This window comes from Cyprinus carpio, chromosome B2 (genome assembly GCF_018340385.1).
Source record: "Cyprinus carpio isolate SPL01 chromosome B2, ASM1834038v1, whole genome shotgun sequence".
Taxonomy (NCBI): Eukaryota; Metazoa; Chordata; class Actinopteri; order Cypriniformes; family Cyprinidae; genus Cyprinus; species Cyprinus carpio.
The window spans coordinates 4,235,362-4,261,673 of NC_056598.1; the positions used below are offsets into that span (position 1 = coordinate 4,235,362).

At 35.8% G+C, this 26,312-nt stretch overlaps 1 protein-coding gene and 1 long non-coding RNA gene across 3 annotated transcripts in view; one reads left to right on the top strand and one right to left on the bottom strand.

The window, feature by feature from the left end:
* Positions 1–484: 484 nt before the first annotated feature.
* Positions 485–26,312, bottom strand: part of LOC109092036 (MAGUK p55 subfamily member 7) — a 53,059-nt gene continuing 27,231 nt past the window's right edge. Inside the window, 8 exon segments of the mRNA XM_042719335.1 lie at positions 485–682; positions 10,214–10,312; positions 10,314–10,360; positions 10,994–11,106; positions 12,760–12,876; positions 14,169–14,178; positions 24,604–24,732; positions 24,735–24,770. Of these exon segments, the coding sequence (XP_042575269.1) occupies positions 503–682; positions 10,214–10,312; positions 10,314–10,360; positions 10,994–11,106; positions 12,760–12,876; positions 14,169–14,178; positions 24,604–24,732; positions 24,735–24,770 (731 nt within the window). The 3' untranslated portion in view covers positions 485–502.
* Positions 3,543–4,592, top strand: LOC122136144. Of its 2 annotated transcripts, none has more exons than XR_006153954.1 (3): positions 3,543–3,911; positions 4,004–4,084; positions 4,567–4,592. It is a non-coding gene; the product is annotated as an uncharacterized LOC122136144 (long non-coding RNA). The 2 variants fall into 2 exon arrangements; XR_006153955.1 differs by having other exon boundaries at positions 3,544–3,911; positions 4,048–4,084.

Here is a 26,312-nt window from a genome sequence, read left to right on the forward strand (position 1 = left end):
CAATTATATATATATATATATATATATATATATATATATATATATATATATACATCACATATATATATATATATTAAAGATTTCAATCTTGTAGTCACAAATTATATATTTCAATCTTGTAGTCACCACATCTTTTCAATGGAAAATCCATGTCTGTAAGTGATTAATGTCAAAACATGCAGTAAGTGATTGATGTAAGAAATTTCTGTATAGAAATTGTATAGTGAAATATGCATAATGTATATCATTATGTAGGAATTAGGGGGAGATAAAATTCTTTAGAATTACTTGTTTCTCAACATAAACAACTATTTCAACTTCAGGTCAGTGTCATGAGTTTGGCGGTTATGAATGGAGCTGATTCATGACCTTCCAGCACACACTGCTTATAAGCATATAATTACAATAAAATGGTGTGCCCTTTTTTATATGCAGAAAAATCTCCAAACATAGTCAAAAGTTATCATGGGGTCTAAGTGGTTCGGTGAACATGAATTGCTTTTCAGACATGAGCCCATGTATTTGGGATCCAGTGAGTGTCTGTTTCTATCTTTGTAAGCTCGTCTCTCAGCTCAGTGAATGCCATGGCCAGGTCATCATTAATGATCACTTTCTCAAACAAGTGGCCATATTTATTCTCCATGGCTTGGGCACTGGTAATCATATCCTGAAAGTCCTCCTCCTGTTAAAATGAATAAAAGGGCAATGCATGAGAATATACAGCAGTTAGTTCCATTCCAAATTTGACTGGCTGAACGACATTCCAAAAGTGCTGATATTTATGGTGCATTCACATCTTATTGGAATTACTGTAATTATGAGTTTGAGAAATCAGAGCTTTTCAAACATTCTGACTTTACAAATGGTAAATTATGAGCTTTACGAGGTAGTGAATGTGTTTACAAGTTGGAATCTCATAGTGATTAGAATACCATTAGTATAACAGCACTGGAATGTTTTACTGTTTTGTATCACTCCTCTTGTCTGAGTTGTAGAACAGATTATTTGAGTTTCCCATGCACAGAAATTAATCAGATGAGATGGGAATCAAATGAATGAGATTTAAAAAATCATAATTTTAATGGTAAAACAGTAAAAATGCTACACTAAAAAAAACCTGTTAAATGGTTAATGGTAGTTTCCTTCCTTTATGGTGAAAAAAAAAAAAACTGTAATAGATCTAATATGACAGTTTACAAGTAAAAGTATAATTTCCACTAAAAAATGAGAAAATATATGCATATATATATACATATATATATATATGCATATATATATACATATAGATATATATATATATATGATATATATATATATATATATATGTATATATATATATAGACCTATATATATATATATATATATATGTATATATATATATATATATAGTATATAATATATATATATATATATATATATATATATATATATATGTATTATATATATATATATGTATATATAATATATATATATATATATATATATATATATATATATATATATATATATATATATATATATATATATATATATATATATATATATATATGTATATATATATAGATATATATGTATTATATATATATCTATATGTATGGCTATATATATATATATATATATATATGTATATATATATATATGTATATATATATATATAACAAAGAGAAAATAGATTATATGTATATATAAGAACACATATATAATATATATATATATATATGTATATATATTAATATATATATATATATATATATGTATATATATATATAGATATGTATGTATATATATGTATATATATATGTATGTATATAATATATATATTATATCTATATATATGTATAATATGTTATAATATATATATATTATATATATATATATGTATGTATATATATATGTATACATTATCTATATATTGTACCATATACAATAAAATATATCAATGTACTGTAAAATATTTTTAAATTAATCTTTAAAACTTTAAAATAAACTTAAAAATGCTACTACCGTATTTTATAGAGTAAAGGTCTGGCAACCACAGCTGCCGTTCTTGTACTGTAAATTTAACATTTTTTTTTAACAGTATATAAGCCCCAAAATACAATAAATACACCCTCAGCTGAATCGGAGGTTGTTCCTCTTTGCATAGCCTACTATACTGTATGTACACTGTGAAGGGATCAACAAGGAAAATAATAATAATAGAAAAATAATGCTTTTAGCTTTTTTCACCATGACTGATATTCACAGTCCTGCATGCCAGAAGAAATAGGGTCCACTGCCTACAGTGATTCATTTAAGTCATTAGGGATACCATGCTTTGGAGTGTTTCTTTGTTTTGGTCAGCTTAATAAAAATAAATTGCTAAAGTTTAAGCTTTATCATTTACATTCTTTACATATATACTCATCTTGAACCTTTTAGAAAAAAATGTCCATAAACATGGATACAGTTCAGTGTATTTAAAGGGGTCATCAGATGCAAAATTCACTTTACATGTTGTTTGAACATAAATGTGTGTTGGAAGTGTCTGTACAGATCCACACTACATTGTTTTTTAAATCCCTATTTTAAAATCCCCTTTCTCAAATCAGGCTGATTCCTGTCAGAATGACATAGTTCTGCACAGGTCCCTCACACGATTGTTGATTGACAGGCCGTCTTTACCTTAGACCCGCCCTGATCGAGCTGTGACCTGTCTGACATTGTGTGCCAGGGAAGACAAGAATGTCTCCGATTAAGCATAACGTGAAAATAAGCCCTCTTTTCCTGTTTTCTATCGGCCAGCCAGGTTACATCCGGCGTCGACGGCGCACATAGCGTCAATAACAACTATGCACTCGGATTTTCACTCGGTCCCTTCAAGATGTCCCACAGGTAACGGTCAACGACGTGAGTCGAATCATACAAAAGTTATGTCACACTTCGACAACCAAGAAAAGAGAAGGGCTTCAAATTGTTATGTGTCAAGCACATCCACAATTTTGAAGGTAAGATCTGGACGTGTTCTGTGTTTACATGCCCATAGCATGCATGCTATCTAGTGCTAGCGCAGCAGGGTGGCAGCGTAGGCTATGTTTACTATTATGTGTCAATCACAGCCCATTTTCCTAAACGCCTTTGTCAATGTCAGTTTTCAAACAAGGATTCAAGCACAGGAGAGGTAACGATTAGGGCTGAGTGCTACAGATCTATGAGGAAAAGCCAAAAGCCTCACAGCTTAAGCGTAAGAGAAAGTTATACTGCAGGTTCAGCGCAGATTGGTTCATGGTTCATGAGACAGGTTACGTTTGGCAGATCAAAGTTTCTGTGAATCATTGCATCTAATAATGCTAAAGGTTATTTTAAAGACAAATTTCATTTACCATACCATAAATAACACTGGTGTGTTGGAATATTTATCGATATTTAAATATGTACGCTAATCACTGGGATTCACAGAAACTGAGTTCTGTTTTGTCACTGCATTGACACACGTTCTGTGTCCACTGTTGGGGATGATGAGTAAAGTGAGATAAATAATAATATAAAATAATATTGTGGCTACAATTTTAGCTCATACAAATTGTTTAGTAGTTATTAATTGTTTTAGTAGTTAATAATTATATGTCGATGGTTCAAATTTGTTTGTTTTGTTAAACATTCTCACTGTACTCATGTATTCTCGTTTTTAAAAAACTGCACTTTTATTCTATTATAACAGATTTGTGTATTTTCAGATTGTGCTTGGGGATGCCCGTCCTGTGCAGCTACAAAGCTGCCAGTGTACCTGTGTGGCAGGTACAGCTGTGTGTAATCATGTGGCAGCACTGTTGTACCAGACTGCACATTATTGCCAGCTTAGCATCACCTCTGTTCCCCCAACACACAGCTGCACAGAGACTGAACAGAAGTGGCATAAGCCAAGATCCATGGTAACTAATGTTTTTTAACAGGGTACTTTTCTACTTAATTTTCTATTTATGGATGTTTGTGTTTATTGAAAACCTTTTTTGTTCAAATGCAGGGTGTTAAACCTGGTCTTGTAAAGTGACATGGTGATTCTTTCAGCCAGACCCAAGGAACGAAAACTGATGGAAGGCATTAGGTTAGTATTATTTTTATTATCATTAAAGGAACACTCCACTGTTTTTTCATATTAAACTATGTTATTCCCTTAACTAAGATGAGTTGATGCATACCTCTCTCGTCTCAGTGCGTGCACTTAATTGCTCTGGATAACTATAATGTATGGCAGAATAGCACTTGGGAACACTACTATATTTGCACTTGGGAGCACTTTGACTCAGCGCAGTAATATCATCACTCCTAAAAGGATATTTCTGTGGATATTACTGCGCCGAGTCAAAGTGCTCTCAAGTGCAGATATAGTAGTAATGCATTTTCTGTAGTAATCAGTGAGACCTCAGATAAAGTAGTAATCTCATCATATGATACATTGTATGGTTTACATAAATAAAGCTTTTTTTTTTTTTTGTTATTTGTTCATTCAACTTATATGTAACTTACTTTATGGCTCATTTAAAAAAAATTAAATAAAAAAAAACATTATTTTGTTTTTTTCCATAGGAGCAACTTGTATAAGGGTGTCAGTTTCAGCTCTGCCTGAACTTTCCACACTCAGGGTGGATGAAGTCTACCATGATGTTCCAAGTGATGTGGCTCCACTGATAACAACTATGGCTATGGACATTAATGTTCCTCTGGTTGACTCTGCATTTGGAAAAGTGCAAGAAGGAAGTGTGTTATCCTATCATATGCCAGCAAAAGAGTTCCAAAAAACCTGTCCCCACACAGATGCTCCTTCTCCCCCACAGCTGCCACTTCAGGGTTACAGGCTGGGACCCTCTACCTGCTCTTTTGTCTGCACTGAACATCAGCAGCACCACATGATGTCCCTGGAAACAACATTAGAGAACGCACACAAAATTGCCAACAGCACAAAAGAGCAGAGTTCCTGCATCGAGTGGCACCAACTGAGGGCGGCCCCGCATCACCTCCTCCAAGTTCAGAGAGGTATGTCACACCAGGGCACAGAGCTCTGCTGAAAATCTTGCTAAAAGACTTCTGAGACCTAGCCATCAGACTGCCGACATGAGGAGGGGGCTTGACATGGAACCTGCAGCAGTAGAGGAGTACTGCAGAGTAAGGGAGGTTTTAACCACTATCCCTGCGGCTTTCTTATCCACCCTGATGCACCCTGGATGGGGGTCATCACCTGATGGCATTGTGTATGATCCAAAGGGGCAGACAGTGTTTGGCCTTGTTGAAATTAAATGCCCCAATGTTGCAAGCTATGTTGACTGCCCATATATTAAGATCAGTGAGGGCACACACACATTAAGGAAATCTCATTCCTACTTTTGGCAAATCCAGGGCCAGATGTTGATTTCTGGTTTAGACTGGTGTGACTTTGTTGTCTACACACAGGAGGACATGTTATTCAGAGGATTCCCAGAGACAATGAACAATCACCAAAACAATGAAAGTAAAAATTGAGTTTTTTTTTTTATTTTATTGTTACCTCTTTGCTTCCCTAAATAATTAGATTCTGATTGCCTGTCACACTTCTTAATAGAGTGCTGTTAATTTCTTTTTTCTCCATTTCTCTTACTGGCAGTAACTCTTATTAGTTCAATCCATTTCAAAATATTGTACATATATATTGATTCAGTGTTTTTATATTTTTTCTTAATTGTATTACTATGTTTTCTTGTTGTATTAATACTAATCTATTATTAAATTACATGTTACATGTTCTTCCGATACTTTTTTTTGATAATTGGTTACCTAAAAATAGTATTTTATAACTGTTGTTTGTAAATTGGGAGCCCTAAATAAATGCTTATTCAGTAAATAATTCACTGTGCATGAAAGTATTATTCTTATATTACAGATGGCTTAAAAGCCCTGGTGAGGTAAAGTACATATAACATGCAAATAATTCAGTAGTTCTTTATTCAAAGAGTATGTGCAATGTACAGCAGTGCATACATAACATTAACTATAAAAATTCAATTTATACAAAGTAATTTACAAAGGTACATTTAAAGAAAGTAGTTATACAAATGGTCATAGGTTATTAATTTTTATTTTTTTCTACTGCTGCTACTCTGGCTTCTTTGCCCAAGCCTTTACAAGAGGCCCGGGTTTCATAGTTCGTCAGAAGACATGCAACAGTATACAGCTGATTAATGTTGCCAAAAAGCCGAAGTGGGAATCTCTGTGTCAAAGAACTTGTGTTCCTTAAACACGCCGTATGAGGCGCTCAACATGCACCCTGAGGCGTGCAATTGCTTGGGTCTCCCTGACCTCACAGGCAGACATCTGGGATCTTCCAGAGAGAAATGCTGGCCTATAAATCTTGCAAGGTACAAGGTCATCAACCAGAAACCTCGGTCGACCATGATGGCCATTCCAGGTCTCAAAAGGGGAGAGAATTCCAGACTCACGCGTGATCTGTTTGTCACTGATGGAACCAGCGTACAGTTGAGAAATAAATGTGACCGCCCCATGAGGGAGCCACTCCAAGCAGCCCTTTGAGAGTACAGTGGGACTTGTATGCTGAGAAAATTTTCACTTTGGAGAAGAGGTGATGAAGGGCACTGGCACCTTAGCTCTGTGCAGTCCAGGATGACTGTAGTGTCTGCATAGTCCTTAAACTCAGCTGGCAGATGTGCCCTTATTTTCTCCTCTGGTATCCAGATCCTCACAGACCCTAGCACAGTGTACAGAAAGTTGCTCCATGTTGTAATGATCCGACTGACTGTGGACTGGTGGACTCCATACCGGTCAGCAAGATCACGCTGTTTTGAAACCCAGTGCCAGGTAATTGAGAAACATGAAACATCTCATCAATGGGCTGCAGGAAACGAGTCTGTTCAAAAAAAGAAAAAACAATTTTGCGTTTTGTTTCTCTCAACCTCTATTAGCCCTGATCTTTGTTAAAGGGATAGTTCACCTTCAAAATGAAAATCATATACTCAGTGAATTTCTTTCTTTCTTCAAAATATCTTCCTTTGTGTTCAGCAGAAGAAAGAAATTCATACAGGTTTAAAACAACTTGAGGGTGAGTATATGATGACAGAATTTTAATTTTGAAGTGAACTATCCCTTTAAGTTTTATTGTATGGGCCATGTAAATAACTACTTACTACAGTGGAACTTGGCTCTGTAAAGGTGACAGCTATACAGCTCCCTTGTTTAATAGCCGCCTCCCCGTCTCTGATAAGGGCTCACGAACATCCTCCTTGTTAAAAATGTCGGCTACATACTCGGGTATGGGGAGTAACTGTGAATTTGTCCCTCCGGATAGCTACAAGCCATTTTCGCCTGATTTTCCGCGTCAGATGGAAATGTATGAAAACTAAGTAAAACTGTTGTACTTGCTCGAAGCTTGACACAGAGGCACACAGCAATGCTCGGCTGTACTATAGATGGTTCGCTGAAATTTGAACGTTTTTTTCTTACTAGTCATATTGTAGTTGCTGTTATATCGCTTTGTAAACAATCGCCTCAGCGCGAGCGGAAATGGCTTAGCAGGCTGAGATTTTTTAGCGGAAGTACGTCATCACCTCCGTGTGTGCATAATAGCCAATTAAGGTGTTTTGTTGTTGGATGTAATAATGAACATAGCAGTCGTCATTTACTCCCGACATCTGAGCCACTGAAGACGCAGAGGTTTAACGTTACTTTCATGTTTTTGAAGGGAATGCGTCGATCCCCGATCTGCCTAAATGCATCTTTGCTCATGCGAATCATTCGTGATCCAGCTTCACCTAAAGAAGAAGTGAGTATAAGGGTTTTTTATGGATATTTGCAAATCACCTTTCCTAATATGTGCTAGTTAGCGAGTTTTGTGGCTGACGATTACAGTCTGCTCATCAACCCCACGGACGGAAGAGAGGGGCGGGGTCAGCGGGAGCTCATTACAATTTAAAAGCAACATGGACAAAAACAGTTTGCTGAAAAACAGAGCTGACAGCTCACTTTAGTATTTTGTTTTTTTGGTTTTGTAAGGTTGAGAATTTTTGTTTTTTTACAGTTATAAACTTTTCATTAAGACCCTAAAGAATGATATCAACTTGTGGAAAATGGGCATCCGAAGACCCCTTTAAGAGTCAAAAACAGTCAAATGTTCTTTCTCCCGCTGTTTTTTTTTAAATTAATTTTTGTCAATGGTAAGTGTGATAAATGTTATTTGTAGGTTGTTTGTATTGTTAAATATTTTTTATAATTGTATTGTGATTTTGTCAAGTGTGTTGTTGGTGTGAGTGATTAGTGCAGTCATATAGGACATGTTCTGGGTTAATATGGAAAGATGAGCAACACTTTTACACCCAAGAGCTTGGTAGTTTGTAAAACAACATCCAGGTGTGAGGGAGATGACCTAAGTCCTTTACAAGACCCTGGAGCAGACTTAGGTGCTCATGCTCAAAGCATGAGAAAAGATGGGTCTCAGTGGGGTTACCAGAAAACCTTCTATCCCAAGCCTGAACAACCCCCAGACAGTTGGGAGTGTAAGAATAAGAACCTGTGTGTGCTCATGGGGTACATCTGCAGCCCACCCTGGAGTGATTTTTAAAAAGGACCCTTGCCAAAAAGGGTGCATTAAATGCCAAAGAAGCTGAAGTAGGGTCAAGATAATAGGTCAGGTCAGGCCTTTTCCACCTATGCTAACTGGTGTAACATCAGGAAGGTCATGAATTAAGAACGTGATTATAATTCTTAATTCATGTAAATTAAAGAATTAGTTCACTTCCAGGACAAAAATCCAGGACATTTTTTTTTTTTTTTTTATAAATAATTCACAGCCAGATGACATGTGCCACAACCAGAAGTGGAATAGTTTTAGAATTATACTAAAATGCCTTTTATTTGTTAAAAAAACCCCCCATAAAGTATCAATCAGATGGCAGAATGTATGTAGTAGATTGTGTAAAACAGGTTTTTCAGTAAAAGTTTGATCAAGTTGATACTTTGGAGGCCTTAGAAAGAAAGGTACACAGGTACACTTTGGAGCCATTAGGTATATCATTTATTAAGTTTTAAGGCACATAATGTAAGTCTCATTTTTATTTTAAGAATAAAGTAATTTTGGTTTTGATTAATTAATGTGATTATTTGATTAATTTAGGGTGCTTTCACAATGCAGTGCAGTGTGTGTGTGTGTGTGTGTGTGCGCGCATGTTTTTGTGACATATCAGGACACAAATTTGTATAATGACAAGGGTATAACATAATTATTAGGAGAAGGTAACTTTTCAGGACATTACTCCATGTCCCAACTTTTCAAAATGCATAGAAATCACACAGAATGGAGTGTATTGAAAATCTGTAATAGCACCAAGTTTCCTGTGAGGGCTAGGCTAGGATAAGGTGTAGTGTTGGTGTAGGGCGATAGAATATACAGTTTGTACAGTATAAAAACCATTACGCCTATGGGACCCAAGTAATCCATTCATACAAAGAAAACAAATCAAAAAAGTTCAGAAATTAAGTGTAATGTTTAATGGAATGACAAATGGAAAAAGTACTACTGAAATTTATTTAATACTTTGTACAAAAGCCTTTGTTGGTGATGGCAGCTTCAAGACGCCTCCTTTATGGAGAAACTTGTAAAAATATAAAATCTTAAAATATAGTGTCAGTCAGATGCACGTAAAAATGCATGCACTCTTATTTCAGTGTTGTTGTTGATGTTAGTCAGTGGTTACTGATAGAGGGAGTAACGGCTACTTTCGTAAGTGTTTGCGTATGCCAAGACAGCTATAAAGCCACAATAAGCCAGCGGAGCGAACTTGTGACTCCATCTTGATGAATGACGCGAATGTGAACGTGAACCGTAACAAGAAGAAAATGCAACATTCTAACAAATTAAGTCCCTGTTTCGGAACAAAACAAACGATCTACAGTACAGGTCTGAAAATACCCTTAGTCTGCAACAAAATGGTTTACTGTGTAAAGATACTTAGTATTCAGCTGGTGTCAATATGGCAGCCAGCATAAGGGAGGACCTGGTGTATGAAGAATTGCTTTTAATAGGACATTAGTAAGACTGAACTTTTCATCTTATGTGAGAGCAAACATTTTAAAAAGCATCAAAGTATTTTCAAGCATCAATATATATATATTTCTTAGATGTAAAACTGTTTTAATGAGGATCAACACCAGACAATCAGACAGGACAACCATAATGCACAACAAACACTCTTACCGTAAATATTTTTGTAAGTGCTTGTTCATTCTGACTTGACAGTACTTTTGAATTTTCTTTTTTTCATTTTCGAGTGATCTTTTGATGGGGTCTTTTGATGGTACAGGATTTAGGGTTTAAACTCGGAGGTGTATAAGGCTGCTATGCCTGTTAGAGAAAGGAGGGAAAAAAAATGACATACAGTGAGCAAAATGGCAACATATGGGAACCATCTTTTTTTTCAAAATCATTTGTTCAGTCATTTGTTTATTGTCTAGTATGAATGTGTCCATGCTATATTGTAACAGTTTAATTTCAAACCATTTTCTATGACTTTATATTTTATGTTAGGAGAGTAGAATCTGCTTTGATTTAATTTTGTTGTGTTGGTATGTTATTTTAATACAGTGAGAATGTTTCTATAAATGTTACAAGCTGATGAAAAAATAATCAGACCACAGGAAATGTACCAGCTGGAGTGGAGCTGGCAGAATCTCCCCGTCCAGAATGACATAATTCCTGCCCTTGAGTCTGTGTTCCAAAGTCAACAAATATGACATGTAATATAGGACTCCCTGGCTCTTGCTCACTTGCTTTTTATCCCTGTTTCTCTTGTTCGCTCATGCTTCTGTAGAGAGGCACAAATTGGGGCATTTGTACCATATACCGCATGTGGTTCTTTAACAATATGAAATAAAATCCATTAAAAGTGGGAATTGTTGTTGAGCTTGTGCATGGATACCTGATCCAATGCTTGTTGACACTTTCATGAACCTAGCAATTCATGAATGATTTTTTTACTCACGTGTGTCTTCACATCCAGTAGGCACACCTTGCTCTCCGCTATAACCCTGCGCACTGAATCCAGACTCATACCGTAGTAGTTCCATTTATATTTACCATACTCCAAAAATCTACATGAAAGATTTTTCGTAATTTAAACCCCACTGTTAATAAGAAGTTATGAAAATTTCTGATAAATAGCAGTAAACTCTTAATTGAAAATATTTGCAGTAAAAGAGCATGAAAGATTTTTTGTAATTTATACAAAATTTTTATTGAGAAGTGACACACTGTGGTTAAATTTGATGTGGTTTAATTTTTATGATGGTATTCTGTTAAATATCTTTTTTTATCTTATTATTGTAAGATTAATAAAATAATTTATATTAATGGGACATATTGTAATTTTGTTTGACTTTTCTCAGGGGAATATCAAGATTTTTTTTTTTTTAGTATAGGGGAACATATTGTAAGTGCATTAATCTATGTGATACTGTTTTATGATGTTACACAAATGGCTTACATATTGATAAAATACATTTTAGTTTTGATTAATCTATGTGATTACTTGATTAATGGCTTACTGTAAAAAGGTGCTTAGTATTTTAGCTAAATAATTTCGTGCTCATTTTTTAAAAGTTTAAAACATTTATTTGTACATCCTGCTAGTTGGTTAACACTTGAATCTAGTGACAATAGAAATAGCCAATTTGCAGGACAGAGTGCTTGGTTGTAGAGGACTTACAGTGGCAGACTACAACAATCTAGCATACATTCATTATCATAAAATTTAATTTACCACCTGCTTTTCATTGGCGGTAATGGTGTAATGTAATTGCACATACCGAAGTTTTGTGAATAATATATGATGAAAAAAATTTACATAAAAGTTTATGCTGATTATATAATGATTTGATTTAATTATGCACCTGGGCATTGGGTTATAGGGTTTTGCACTAAAATACCACACGCAGAAGTAGAACAACTGTTTAGTGATTTAAACCCAGAATCCTTTTCTAATTTTGAAATCATTTGCCTAGTTGATGGTTTTACTGAAGAAGAGATAGGTTCCTACTGCTGAGTTCTGGAAGTAACTTCTTTAGCCTTTGGCTTCAAGGCATTTGTATGGTCATCAAAGTTGATGGTAATTCAGTGGTGTGATGCAAAAAGCAGTCTGCTTTTCCTTTCTCTAGTGCTCCACTCTGGAAAGTTGGGCTGTCTGCTCTCCGTCATTCCTGTCTCACTTGCCTTAACTTCTTTCCCTATGTCCGACTAACAAGACAAAAAGTCATTTCAAACCACAGAGGGCTCTTAAAATATCCCCCTAGTTTAATATAATGTGACACTGTTCATGAACAGATGCTTTTGAGATTTCCTCTCACTTTTGAGTGAAAATTGGAGAAAGAGAGTATTTCCTGTTGTATGTGTGTGTTATGTGTTTTTTTCATTAAATTAAGGATTAAAATGTTTAAATTTTGTATTTTTTGATTTTAAATTGGAGGTATAGGGTTTTTTTTGTACCCATGATTTAAAGTCATGATTTTAAATAATTTTTTATTAAAAACAAGGTTATCATTAAGTGGCAGATTCGTAGAACTGTTATTTCATTTTAAAATATGTATTTTTTTAATCTTAAATCTGTATTAACAAACTCTTATCCATAACTGAAAACTTCTTGCTGACTAGACAAAAGAGGTTTAGCAATTAAATCAACACAACCCAAAACTAGCCTCTAGAATAAACTACAACATGGGCTGGGTACCATTAAGGGGTGTTTAGCTTACTTGTGGTTGAGAATATCTTTTTCAAAAGTGTGTTTGGAGACAAAGTGGTACTCCACCCCTTCTTTCTCATTGTTTTGTGTAATAGTGTTACTCCACCCCTTCTCTCTCATGCTTTTTCTGTTCCCAAGTGGATAATTTTTCTGTTGAGGTTGACTTAATCCCAGATCCCTAATTTAAAATAGATAGTAATTGTGATAATGTGATTTGTTGTTTACAAAATCTTTTAATAGGCTTCTTGACCTTAAAAGCTACTCTGTCAGGATATTATTATTGATTTATCTGTTACAGTAACGTAAACAATATGACTGGTATTACATTGTATAGTAACAATGGTTTTTTTTCTTTTCTTTTGTCATTGTGATCGCAGAAAATAATTTAATTATATTTCTATGAGACCCCAAATAGAAAAAGGATTATATCTACTAATACTACATTAACTCTGAATTTACGAATTACAGTGCCTTTTAATAGCTTTTAACTTAGGCCAACTACAAAAGAGCAATTAATTTTGTTCTAATAAACTAGAATTAAAGTAAAATATTAATTCAATAAAAGGCTAGGGGCTACTATGAAGGGGACCCTTGGGTTTAGCTACAAGAACCAGGGTCGTATGTATTCTTATCAATATACACTACAATAAATACTAGTGTGCATTTGAATAACAATTAAGAACACTTCTTTTCACAATTTGGAAGCAGAGCTGTCTCTGGTAAAGTGTCCAAAACTGAGTAAGGGTTAGGTAGTACGGACCCTAGTTTAACTAGACTGAGTCACACAGAAAGTATGCCCTCAGAGGGTGATCTTAACAAGGCCTGAGGAGACTGCCACACACCCTAAACTCTAATTGGTCCACACCTTTCTATGCATATTCCAAAATAAACCTCTGTAACTTTTGTACTGCCAGTGATGTGTGTGTGTGTGTGTGTGTGTTTTTGGTATGTGAGTGTGTCCTTCCTCTAACCGATTCCAATAACATGAAACCGTTGGTTCATTGAGCACTGTTAATACTATGTATTTATGTCTATCTGTGCAAAAAACTGATCTAAACCCATCAACAAAGCACTGTTTACCCAATCATTTAACAGCCAGATAACATGCACATTTCATGTTGTGGTTGTGGCTTTGAAGTGTTCAAGCTGTCTTATATTGTACATTGAAAGGCAGCAGGAGTCTGTTACAAAAACACGTTATTCACTGAACTGGAAACTGTGTGATCACAGATGTTTATTTAGTTGTGGTTGTCATTAGTTCATGGCACTCTTAAGGCCTACATGTTGATGCTTAAATCACAAGCCACCATCTTACTGATCGATATTTAAACACTCAAAAACTACTCAAATTGTCATTAAATCAAATAATGAGGATATGTCAGACAAGTAGAGTTAGACCCTTAACCCTGTTTCGCTTACAGGTCGGAAGCTGAGAAACACATGTTCAAAAATATGGGAAAGACTGTTTAGTTTGAGCTTCCAAAAGGACAAAAACAGGCAAGACAAATGCCAAACCTAAAGAAACATGGCCTTTTTTCCAGAATAAAGAGAAAAAGTCACACTGCTCACTTCATCACTGCATCGTCTGTCTAGCTGTTAGTGGCTGTGATTTATACTGTTCTTTCATCGCTGTCATAGCTCTATCGCCCCCTGTCCACATCACTCTTGGACATTCAGAGTGGCAGTGAAAAGCTGGTTCTGTTCTCTTCTCCACTCTGGCAGTCCAACACAGCTTTAGGCCTCAATGTGGAAAGATTTGATGGTGTGCCTACAGATTATTCATGAACATTTACAAGAGTGTGGAGTCAAGGCAGTAAGTTTTACTTTTTAAGAAATATCTTATGGGTTCTTGATTCTTGTTAGTCAGTTTGCTTGCTTGGAAACAGAGTTAGAGAGTAACTACCTCTAAAACTGTTGTTAGTACCATTCAATGGTTCATAATGTACTGTTAGGAAAGTCAAATACATTTTTATGTCAAATAAATGATTCACCCATCAAATAAGTTGACAGATTCATAGGATATACTGGTTTTTAGTGGCCTTAAATGCATGTTAGTGTACATTCATTTGTTTTATTTATTTATTTGTATATGTGTATATATCTGATGTATAAAATACAATTAATGAAATTATACAAAAAGACATTTCTCTCTTAAATAGCTTCAGGGTAGATTCATTTTTTAAGTAGTTGGGGATGGGCATGTGTACACGAGTACTCAAGAGTGACAGTGATGATACTGTCACATGAACTTTGAGTTTTAAATGTTTTTTTAAAATTGATACATTATTGCTAATAATAAGTTTTAATAAGCTATCAATAAGCTATCAAGTATTCCAAAAAAAGAAAACAAAAAGGCCCATCCTTAGTAGCTTGTAGTCTATATAGCTACTTTATTTAGTGGACTCTTTGTAATACCAAACTGAGCAGGAAAGCTATGTAGACATCCTGACATTGATATCTCCAACATTGAATATATTTCCAATCAGATGTAAAAATCAAGACAATAATGACATCATAAATGTGCTCTCGTCAGAACAAATTTAATCTTAAAACTGCAATTTTCAAACTTGTCCAGTAATGAACATTTAATGTTTAAAGGGGAAATCAGAGTTAACTTTTCACTTTTTTTACCTTTTGTTTTGCATTCAGTTTTAGTTTTCTGGCATGTCAGCTCAGAAAAGCTGAAAAAGAAAACATGCAGCCAGTTCATTAGGGGGCTCGTATGATTCTAAAATGTGTCATCCAGAGGTTGGAAAGCGTACAAAAATATTCTACTTAAGTCAAAAGTACCATTACATTAATGAAAGTTTTTAACTTAAATACAAAGTACAAGTACCAGTCTAAAAATCTACTCAAAGTAAGAGTAAAAAGTAGCTCATTTAAAATGTAACTCAGAGTAAAAATTACTTAGTTACATTTTAACAGTGGGAGGGAGGCAAAAAAAAAATGGGACAGGCCAAGGGTGTCAAACTCAGTTCCTGGAGGGCCACAGTCTCTGCACAGTTTAGATTTAACCCTAATTAAAACACCTGATCCAGCTAATCTAATCATTTAGGCTTATTTGAAAACTACATGGTATGTGTGCTGGAGCAGGGGTTAGAACTAAAACTCTGCAGGGCTATGGACTTCCAGGAACTGAGTTTGACACAACCTGGGGCTATTAATCTCAAACTAGTTGTTTTTAATTAAAGGGATCAGTTTTTTAGAATAATAAGACATTTGGGCTGTACCAGCAAATCAGTATCAACAAACTCATCTTTTTTTCAATGCAGAGGAAATGCAGAAGAAGCTTCATCTGAAGTGGCATTTAGATTTATTTACACACTGTTTTTAGTGCAGGACAAGAATGCATTTAAAACCTGCAGTTACAAATGCCATGAATAATGTTTTTGATATACAAGGACATAAAATGTTGAATACTCATTTTAACTTATAAGAAATTAATTATTTAAAAAAATCAAAAGATACTTTAAATGTGAAATTAAAATGGCCAGTAGGTGTGAGGAAGACTCACTGTTAATAAGTGAGTCATTGCGATTGAACCGAATCATTTTCCAAACGGTTGATTCATTCAGGAACAAAACACTGTCATGTTGCTCTGAGACGCAAAACTGTGCTTTGGTGGCTGTGTTTGGGAATTAATTTTTGGTTGTAGAAATAGAGCAAAAACAGGCAATTATGGGTGTGTAAGAGGCAAGTTCTCTTAATTAACTTGTTTACTGACCCTGTGTAGAATATATATGTTATCATGATGATTTTTTTGGAGGAAAAGACGGCATTCTTTGTGTGATTTTGATTTACTATATGAAATTATATTATAATATGTAAATTTTCTGCCCCTATATCTCCAAGTTTTTGTGATCATTTCTAAATGCATTTTATACAGGACTGAATCACACAGTGAAAAACACTGTAAATGCACGCGCACACATCGTTTAAAAAACAACAATTATGATATTATCGCAGCGATATATAGTGCACACTCCGCACCACGGTCTTTTTGTTCTAATTTGTGCATAACCTCTTGCTAAAATGTCAAAGCTTCATTTTAACCAACAATGCAGCGATTGACAGTTATTTAGCTTACCTCTACATGCTTGCGAAGGGTTGAGTCTTGTCGAGATTTTTATAAGCTGAATAGTTTGGTCTCCACCATAGGCAAGCACAGCTCACGACTGCATAAACAGAGCGTAACATATGGCCATGGGGTTCAATTCATTTACTTCGAGTTCAACTTCTCATAATATGAGGGGGTTTTCTTTTTTCAGCGGTGTCTGCCACCACTAAACGCCTTTGGACCTGTTTGTCCGTCTGCATACTTTCTTGTGATTTTAGCGCCAGTTTGACCTCCTGACCCAGTATTTACTGAAGTAGTCGGTTTCCATGGAGCGATTTTTTTTTTCTTTTTTTACTCAGTAATTATGTGTGGTTTTTAAAATGTAGCCCGCGAAAGTACATACTTCAAACAAAATTATACTTAAGTACCCCCCCCCCCCCGTCTAAAATTACAGCGTTTTTAACAATTACTGTTAAAAAGTAGAAGTACACAAAAAAGCTTTACTCAATTACAGTAACTGCGAGTAAATGTAATTCGTTACTTTCCACCTTGGGTGTAATCAGTGAGCTGTTTTTAATTGCCAGTCTGGTTCTAGATAGACAGCTATATTTGAATAAGACCACCTCAGAGCCAAATACGGAGTCTTCTAAGGGCTCCCTGTTTACACCACAATGATGTAGTCAAAAAAAGTTGCAGTTTCACGTATACACAACAACATTTTCAAAACACATTGCGTCGTACACATATCCGCGAAAACGGCCAAAAAAACGTTGTATTTACATATTTTTGCCAGGCCAGTAGTTGGCGCTGTCTGTTGTCACCTTGTTAGTAACTGTACACTGTTAAAAATGTATGCTGTTTTTAGTCCCAGCAAAATGCTGTTGTCGTGTTAACGAACAGGCAAAACACATAAAAAGTTCCACTGTTTTTGGCTGGAAAATGTTGTCATGTAAACGGCCCCTAAAAGGCAAGCAATTCACGCCCTGTGAGCAGTAGCATCATGTCATTTAAAGAGGACATGTGCTCAAAACGGGTCGATGTGAACAGAGCTGTTTTTGGCAAGGTAAAAAGTGTGTTGTTTTACACACCCATGTGGGAATTTTTACTAAAGTATATACCGAAATTTCATGAGAACCCTAAACACGCCCCTGGCTATCCAATGTCCCAAACAGGCAATGCTTGTCTGATCAAAAAGCAGACAGATTTCCTTAGACCTTATGTAGCTCCACCCATTTTTCATTTTCCAATTGTATTTCCACCCCAGCATGAAAGGTAAAAATCTTATAGATTTTAAAATCTTCCCGATTCTTACTGACAATTGTTTTGCAGATCCGCTTCAAAACATTACAATGCTCAATGATAACTTTTGCCTTAACTCTACAATAACTAAATCTACCTTAACCAGCTAATTTCTCTTCAACCGCGATGTCATAGACATATACAGAGCTGCTACTAAAATGGAAAGTTCAAAGGCAAAATTCTAAAGATGGCTGCAGCCTGCCATACTTGGTTTTTCTCTAGCCGATAAGGTCTTATAGCCATTATTTGTTTTCTTATTCCCCACCCATATTATTCCCATTAATTTAGCTTTGAATTGTCTGTTTTGATCCCTCTCATGGTGTCCCTATTGTAATTTATTTTGGAGGGTAGAACAGATTTCGAGGTAACAAAGATCTGAAACTGAACTTTAAGCAGCTCTAAAGAGGTGTACTATTAGGTTGATTATTGCACAAATGTTATATGAACTTACACATCCCTGTCCAAACATTTTCTCTTTTATCTTGCACCCAATATAAAAGACTGCAGACTTGGCTGGTCAAGTGGTACATGGACAGCTTCAGAGAAGTCCTTGTTTGTAGGTGGACATTTACTGTATTTAAAGTCTTCTTGGACTGTCTGGGCCATGAAGTGGCCCATTATTCCAGCAGGCATCTGCTGTTTCCATCACTGGGACTTAAGTATAAGGATGATGGGGTAATGCTGTATTGATTTCAGGCTGTGGCTCCCGCCACTCACACCCTTTCCAAAACACAGATCCAGTCGCTGCTCTGGCCCGAGCACCCCCAGAAGGAAAAGCCATACTACTGTAGTGAAAATAAAGAATCTGTCTGGTGCCCATTCATGAGAGACTAAAAAGCCTGTGTCTGCCAGCCACAAACAGACGGTATGGTCGCTGCGGTTGCATCTCTAGAAATCAAAGTAAGTATGTTATCGCAACACTGGCTGCAATAACTGGCCTCCTTGATTTGGAATATGATTCTAGAGTGAAATTCCTGCCATTCTGATAATGCATGAAATTCCTTTGGCCATCTCAGTTCATGTTTGGCCCAGAATTTCTTTTCACAGCAAATGAGTTTCACAGAATGAGAGGAAAGAACAAAATCGCTTTGAATATGAAAATATTAAATCATCTTGTTTGACCTCACATGGGCTTTCTGCCTGCCCTCGCTTTCATCATCCACCAGTGCTCATCTCGCAAACAAACCTGTGGGTTAATGGTCTTCAAAATATTTGCAAGCTGTGTTTGCGGTCAGTTGAACAAACACATTAAGGAAGATACAGTATATTTTCATTCCGGGATGTCTTTTAAGTTATAGTTCTATATGGCATACCTAGGCAAGCAACAATCATAGAGTTAGTTAAATTAGACGTTAACATTTTGTATCCATGGCCAACATAAACTCATGAGAATGACACACATTAGAAGTGAAACTAGTAACTAGCAACAACCTGCTCACTAGGGATGAGCAGATAAATGTCCCTATTGTACGGAGCCCCTCTGGTCCCACTTTGTCAAAAAAAAAAAAAAAAACTTATCTTGTGGCCTCAAGATGCTAACTCGTGGCCTCAAGATACTAACTCGTGGCCTCAAGATAAGTAACTCGTGGCCTCAAGATAAGTTAACTCGTGGCCTCAAGATAAGTAACTCGTGGCCTCAAGATACTAACTCGTGGCCTCAAGATAAGTAACTAGTGGCCTCAAGATACTAACTCGTGTCCTCAAGATAAGTAACTCGTGGCCTCAAGATACTAACTCGTGTCCTCAAGATACTAACTCGTGGCCTCAAGATACTAACTCGTGGCCTCAAGATACTAACTCGTGGCCTCAAGATACTACCTCGTGGCCTCAAGATACTAACTCGTGGCCTCAAGATACTAACTCGTGGCCTCAAGATACTACCTCGTGGCCTCAAGATACTAACTCGTGGCCCTCAAGATAAGTAACTCGTGGCCTCAAGATAGTGAAGTGTCTGACACATGGACCCTTTGTTATTAAACTGGACCCTGTACTGTAGTGCAATGTAATACTTCACATTCTGTGCAATATTCTCTGTTTTAATATTCAGTGTAATATAGTTTGCTGCAGTTCTGCTTCTATTTATTTACTAGTACTGTTCATCACAATCAATTCAATTCTGTTAATACAGTAATGTAAATCTTGTAGGCTGCATATCCATAGTCCTTTATATTTTTTCTTCATATTTTATAGCATATGTTTCTGAGTTAAACAAAACCAAGTAATTGCAATGATACATAATACAACACTCGGTTAATCTTTGTAACGTAAATCTCCTCATGACATAGACGCCTGACAACATTGTTGTTGTGATTAATGTAAACACACAATTCATACTTTGCAGTCACATGACTACCATGGATACCTGGCGACCTCACAAACGCTGACAAAATGCATCCAAGTGTGCATCCAATTGCACAACAACTATCTGCCATGCAGGCGACGATTATTTACACCTCAAAACACCAACTTTTATATATTAAAACTGGCACCGTCCTGGCAAGATCCTGTTAATTCATACTTTGCACGTGACGTCACAAGTACTGGCTGGGAAATACTGGGAAATACACATAAATACATACAGCCAGACGGAGGTACCGTGACCTAAGCCTAGAACGCCCTCTGCTGACGTTTTATCGTAGACTACATGGACATGCTTTTCCAAAATGTGAAACACTTCAATAATTAACGAACCAGTCTGCACACTACTATAGGCTAACTTAAAATCAGAATCAGAAATACTTTATTGATCTTTATTGATATTGATAACTGGGGGACAATTCTTTTGTCACAGTTGATGTGCACATCAAGACATTTAAAGGAATATAAATAATAATAGAAGTTGGTAAAAAACAAGTAGCCTATATACATGTAAAAAGTATAAATATATGCTATAAAATATGAAGAAGAATTATAAAGGACTATGGATATGCAGCCTACAAGATTTACTTTACTGTATTAACAGAATTGAATTGATTGTGATGAACAGTACTAGTAAATAAATAGAAGCAGAACTGCAGCAAACTATATTACACTGAATATTAAAACAGAGAATATTGCACAGAATGTGAAGTTTTACATTGCACTACAGTACAGGGTCCAGTTTTAATAAGGATCCATGTGTCAGAAAGGCCACGATCCATCTTGAGGCCACGAGTGTATCTTGAGGCCACGAGTTAGTATCTTGAGGCCACAGTTAGTATCTTGAGGCCACGAGTTAGATCTTGAGGCCACGAGTTACTTATCTCTAGGCCACGAGTTAGTTGAGGCCACGAGTTCGTATCTTATCTTGAGGCCACGAGTTAGTACTGTATCTTGAGCCACCAGTTACTTATCTTGAGGCCACTTATCTTGAGGCCACGAGTTAGTATCTTGAGGCCACGAGTTACTTATCTTGAGGCCACGAGTTTACTTATCTTGAGGCCACCGGTTACGAGTTACTTATCTTGAGGCCACGAGTTGTATCTTGAGGATAAGTTTTTTTTTTTTTTTTGACAAAGTGGGACCAGAGGGGCTCCGTACTATTGTATTTCTGTAGGTTTTTTGTAGTAAAAAAGAAAAAAAGAAAAAAAAAGAAATTAAAGGTTTCTTTCTTTCTTTCTTTCTTTCTTTCTTTCTTTCTTTCTTTCTTTCTTTCTTTTCAAAACTACAAAACTACAAGTCCAAAAACAGCAGGCAGAGGCATAAATGGGTAAACAGCAAAAGTCCAAACACAGGAAAAGATAAACAGATGTAAACGCTCAGAATTGTCAATATGAATGATGAACAAGACTTTGCAAGTGCATGTATTTCATAAGCTAGGCCTATAAATACACAAGCTTATAATGTAATGTCCATACTGTCATTAGCAGGCACCCATGAATGTTCCTCCGGCCCATAACCTTCCCAGTCCACTAGATAGTACTGTACATGCGTCGGCCCCTTTGCTGGGAGTCCAGTAACGTACCTTGTAGGGAGTCTGGCCATTCAGGACCAGTGGGGGTGGAGGAGTGGAGTCATCCATGGGTCGATGGCCCCTCAATCCAGTCAGTTTTGACATGAAAGACAGAGGAGACACGATAATGAGCAGGGAGTAGTAGTTTGTATGTGACAGGATTTATTTGTTGCATTATTTTAAAGGGGCCAATGTACCTGGGACTTAGTTTCTTGCTGGGAAGTAGGAGCCAGAGGTCCCGGGTGGATAGCCAGACCCTTTGTCCTGGATGAAAGATTGGAAACTGTCGATGGTGGAGACATCCTGGATCTTCTGGCGTCATACTGCCGCTCTCAGCCCCACCCCTCTCGTCACAGAGACGCTTAGCCCTTTGGATGTATTCCAGGTTTCAGTGATTGGTAAGTAAATTACAAACACATTATTGTGACTGTAAGAATTCATTTGAATGTATATTGTGAATAAATTAATATAAAACAAAAATAATAACATAAAATACATGAAAATAAACAGAAACATTGATATATGAGAAGAAGTGTCATGTCATGGCCCCTAATTCTACTTGTCTGAATCCAACAAAACTAATCATGAAAAGTCTGTTTAACAAAAGCTAAATTCAGACACTGCCTAGTGCCACATTTTTTATCATTTTTCTCATATATCAATGGTAGACAACCCAGGTTCTGAACTTGCTGAGATGATTTAACGTCTTTGAAATAAATCCATGCAGTCTTTGAACATATTGGCTCTTTGGCCAGACTTGTCAAGGTTCACTTGAAGTCCTTCAGTACTGGAAGAGAGTTCACTGTGCTCCTGTACATTTTTTGTTGTTTGTTTAGGAAAGAAGTCTTGCATTCACCTACACCTTGCCAACAGCTGTTCTCACCCCTGATAAATCTAAGAATTAATGCTCTAAATTTACCACAGGGACATATTTTTAATTCAGCAGTGGATAAAAAAGTGAAAAAGTTTGAATGATCTCACACGCTTCATCGAATTTCTAAGTAGAATATCATGTATTTGTAATTACGCAAACACCAGAGCAATGATGATGTTTTAGGCAGAAAATTACTACTTTTATAACAATAGAAATTCTACCTGGCAAGATGCCATTCAATTTAGAATATTTAAATCTAGACCCTCAGCAACAAAGAAACTGAACTACCATTTCATTAAATCTCTGGACAGATAGCTCTGGATATCATACTTAATGGAATGTCAACTTTTGACTATGGTCATTTTTTAAACTCTTGCTACAGATGGACTGTTGCAACAGTCATGACAAAAAATAGTGAGTGGATCCAGCTGTATGGAGGGCTGCCTGGCATATTCAAGCACTACTTTCATGTTTAGATAATAAGCACTTATTCTGTTGGCTCATTTGGAGTCTGACTTTGAAAATGACGTTGAGATTAACATTTTGCAGACCCAGATCTTCGTCCAGGCAGTACAATGAAAACAGATACAGAGTTTGTAGATCCATGTTTTAATTTAACTTTCTAGACTTTTTCTTTCTCTACAGTATCTATATTATTTCACCAACACAATAGAAAAAAAGGTTCTTAAAGGAATAGTTCACTATGAAAAATGAAAATTCTATCTTTCCACCGGAAGAATGAAAAAAATGTTTTTTTTTTTTTGTTTATTTTTGTGATTCAGTAATGGCATGTATCAAATCGCAATTGTAAGTTAGTCAGAATTGCCAGATATAACTCACAATTCTAACAAATAAGGTCAAATAATAATAAAATAAAATCAACTCAGAAACTGTGACTCTATATCTTGCTCATTTTGTGTTCTTTTAAACAGAATTTTGAGATATAAACTTGCAATTTAAAAAAAAGTAGGCATTTTTTTCCTCTCAGATTCGGAAGTTATAACTCGCAATTGTCGCGGTTATAATCTCAAAATTCTGATGAAAAGAAGTCAGAACTGCAACATCTTGACTTTATCCACCATTGTGAGTTTGTATTTTGCAGTTCTGACTTCTGATTTGTCACACATTCTGAGAAAGTTCAGAAATAAAAGGTGCAGTTATTTATTGATTGATAGTTTTTTTTTTTTAGGGGTGGAAATAGGCTTCCATAGCTTTTGCACAATTGTGCTTTTTTCAACCCTAAAAGTTAAATAATGACTAGTGCTGTCTAAATGATTAATCACGATTAATCACATCCAAAATAAAGTTTTTGTTTACACAATATGAGTGGCACTGTGTGTGTATATGTAGTGTTTATATATTTTATATATATTTTATATATATATATATATATATATATATATATATATATATATATATATATAAAATGTAATATACTAAATGTATAAATTGTATAAAATGTATAAATACATATAATTTATTTCAAGATATATACTGTAAGTGTGTGTATTTATATATACATAAATAATAAACACAGTACACAAAACCAAACATGAACAATTTTTTTTATCTTGGACGTGATTAATCATGATTAATCATTTGGACAGTACTAATAATGACAGAAATTTAAGGTCTTAGATGAGTTTTTTTTTTTTTTTTTTTTTTTTTTTTTTTTAGCAAGAATCATCCTCACCAGTTAGGAGCACAAGGCGGTAAGGCTCATCAGGCTTTCTCTTGTAAGGCAGGACCTCCTGATATATTGGTAAAATGGATACCGGCAATTTCCTTTGCCCATCTTCTGTCTCACATGTTGACTTGTGTTGTCCTTCCGGCTCAACCGGAAACTTTTCCTTAAACCAGCTGTGGGAAAGAAGAAAACTAAATCAATGAACTTAACATCTCAATGTAGTTAGTTTTTAAAAAAGAATACTTGGACTCTTATTTTTATAATTTTTTATTGATTTTAAATTTACATAAGTATGTCATAATAAGTCAAGCTTGATTTGATTTTTTTTTCCCCCACATTGAGTAATGTGTTTAGAAATTACACCATAATTTGCTCAGAGTTCCTACCAAGTAAAGATGCCAAAAATATTTGGCCAGTTGTACTTACATCTGTTTCTTATTAGACAAGTGTGTTTGTCTAGATCATTAGTGTATGTTTTAGATAGCTGTCAATGTCTAGTTTTGCTTTGGAATTGGTTCTTGGAACCTGAAATCAGACATGAGGACCAAAGAAGGGTCAACAAAACTGAGAAATCAGTAGACTTGAATCCAAGAGGTAGTCAAAACTATAGTCCTGGCAAGACCTGCTGTTTGGTAAATCTACAATGCAAGCATTGGTTAGCTTAACAGTGACCAAAGAGAATCAGTAATGTGGCTGCCAGAAGAAAACTTTAAACATGAAGAAACCCCCATCAAGTAACTGAATAGCAGTATTCACCAGGGTGTAAGAGATTTCTTAAAGACTATCCGTGTGAATCTGATGGAAGTTTACATAGCACATTACAGTGCTTGAATGGTGGTTCCCAATCCTGTTCCTGGAAGCTCTCCAACTGTACACATTTTGGATGTCTTGCTTATCTGACACACCCATTTGAAATTTTGGCATTTCTACAAACAAGATGAAAAGTTATATCAGGTGTGTGTTTTTGATTAGGGAGCCATCCAAAACGTGTAAGGTGGGGAAACACTGCTCTGCTCTGGGATATCAAGCAGAACTGATTATTGCATACCATGATTAAGTGCAGTTCAGGATGGACACAATGACTCGTACAAACCTTAAGTGGAGAGTCTAACTTACAAGGACATGTGCTTTACTGGAGCAGTAAAGTACAGGTGGAGTATTTCTCATCTTTGTTCTCAACGCTGTTGAAAAAAGAAATCAAAACAGCATATGGTGTTTAGGTGTGTTGATGCATGTCAGTTGGTTTGAGCTGGTTTAAGCTGTTCCTTAGTTGGTCATGAGCTGGTTTAAGCTGGTTATGAGCTGGTCTTGAGCAAGATCTAGTTGCTTAGGACCAGCACATGACCAGCTTCAACCAGCTCATGACCAGGGCTGTGTTTCCCAAAAGCATCGTAAGCTTAAGTCGATTGTAGAACTACAGTATTGTCACCAATGGAGCTACGATCAACTTGGGCTTATGATGCTTTTGGGAAATGCAGCATAGATAAGGACCAGCTTAAACTAGCTACCATGCTTCAAAACATACCTAACTAACAAAAGGGTTTTTTTTTTTTTCAAAAGGGAATGCTTTCTTTGTGTAGTGCTGATAGGTTATTATGACCAACAGAGTGATTGGAGCATTGAAGTTCTTTAAAAACAAATAAAGGTATGAAAACTCTTGGAAGAGCTGAATCCTCTTTACTGATGACAGTTTGGGTCTTGCTCAGATTTATTTC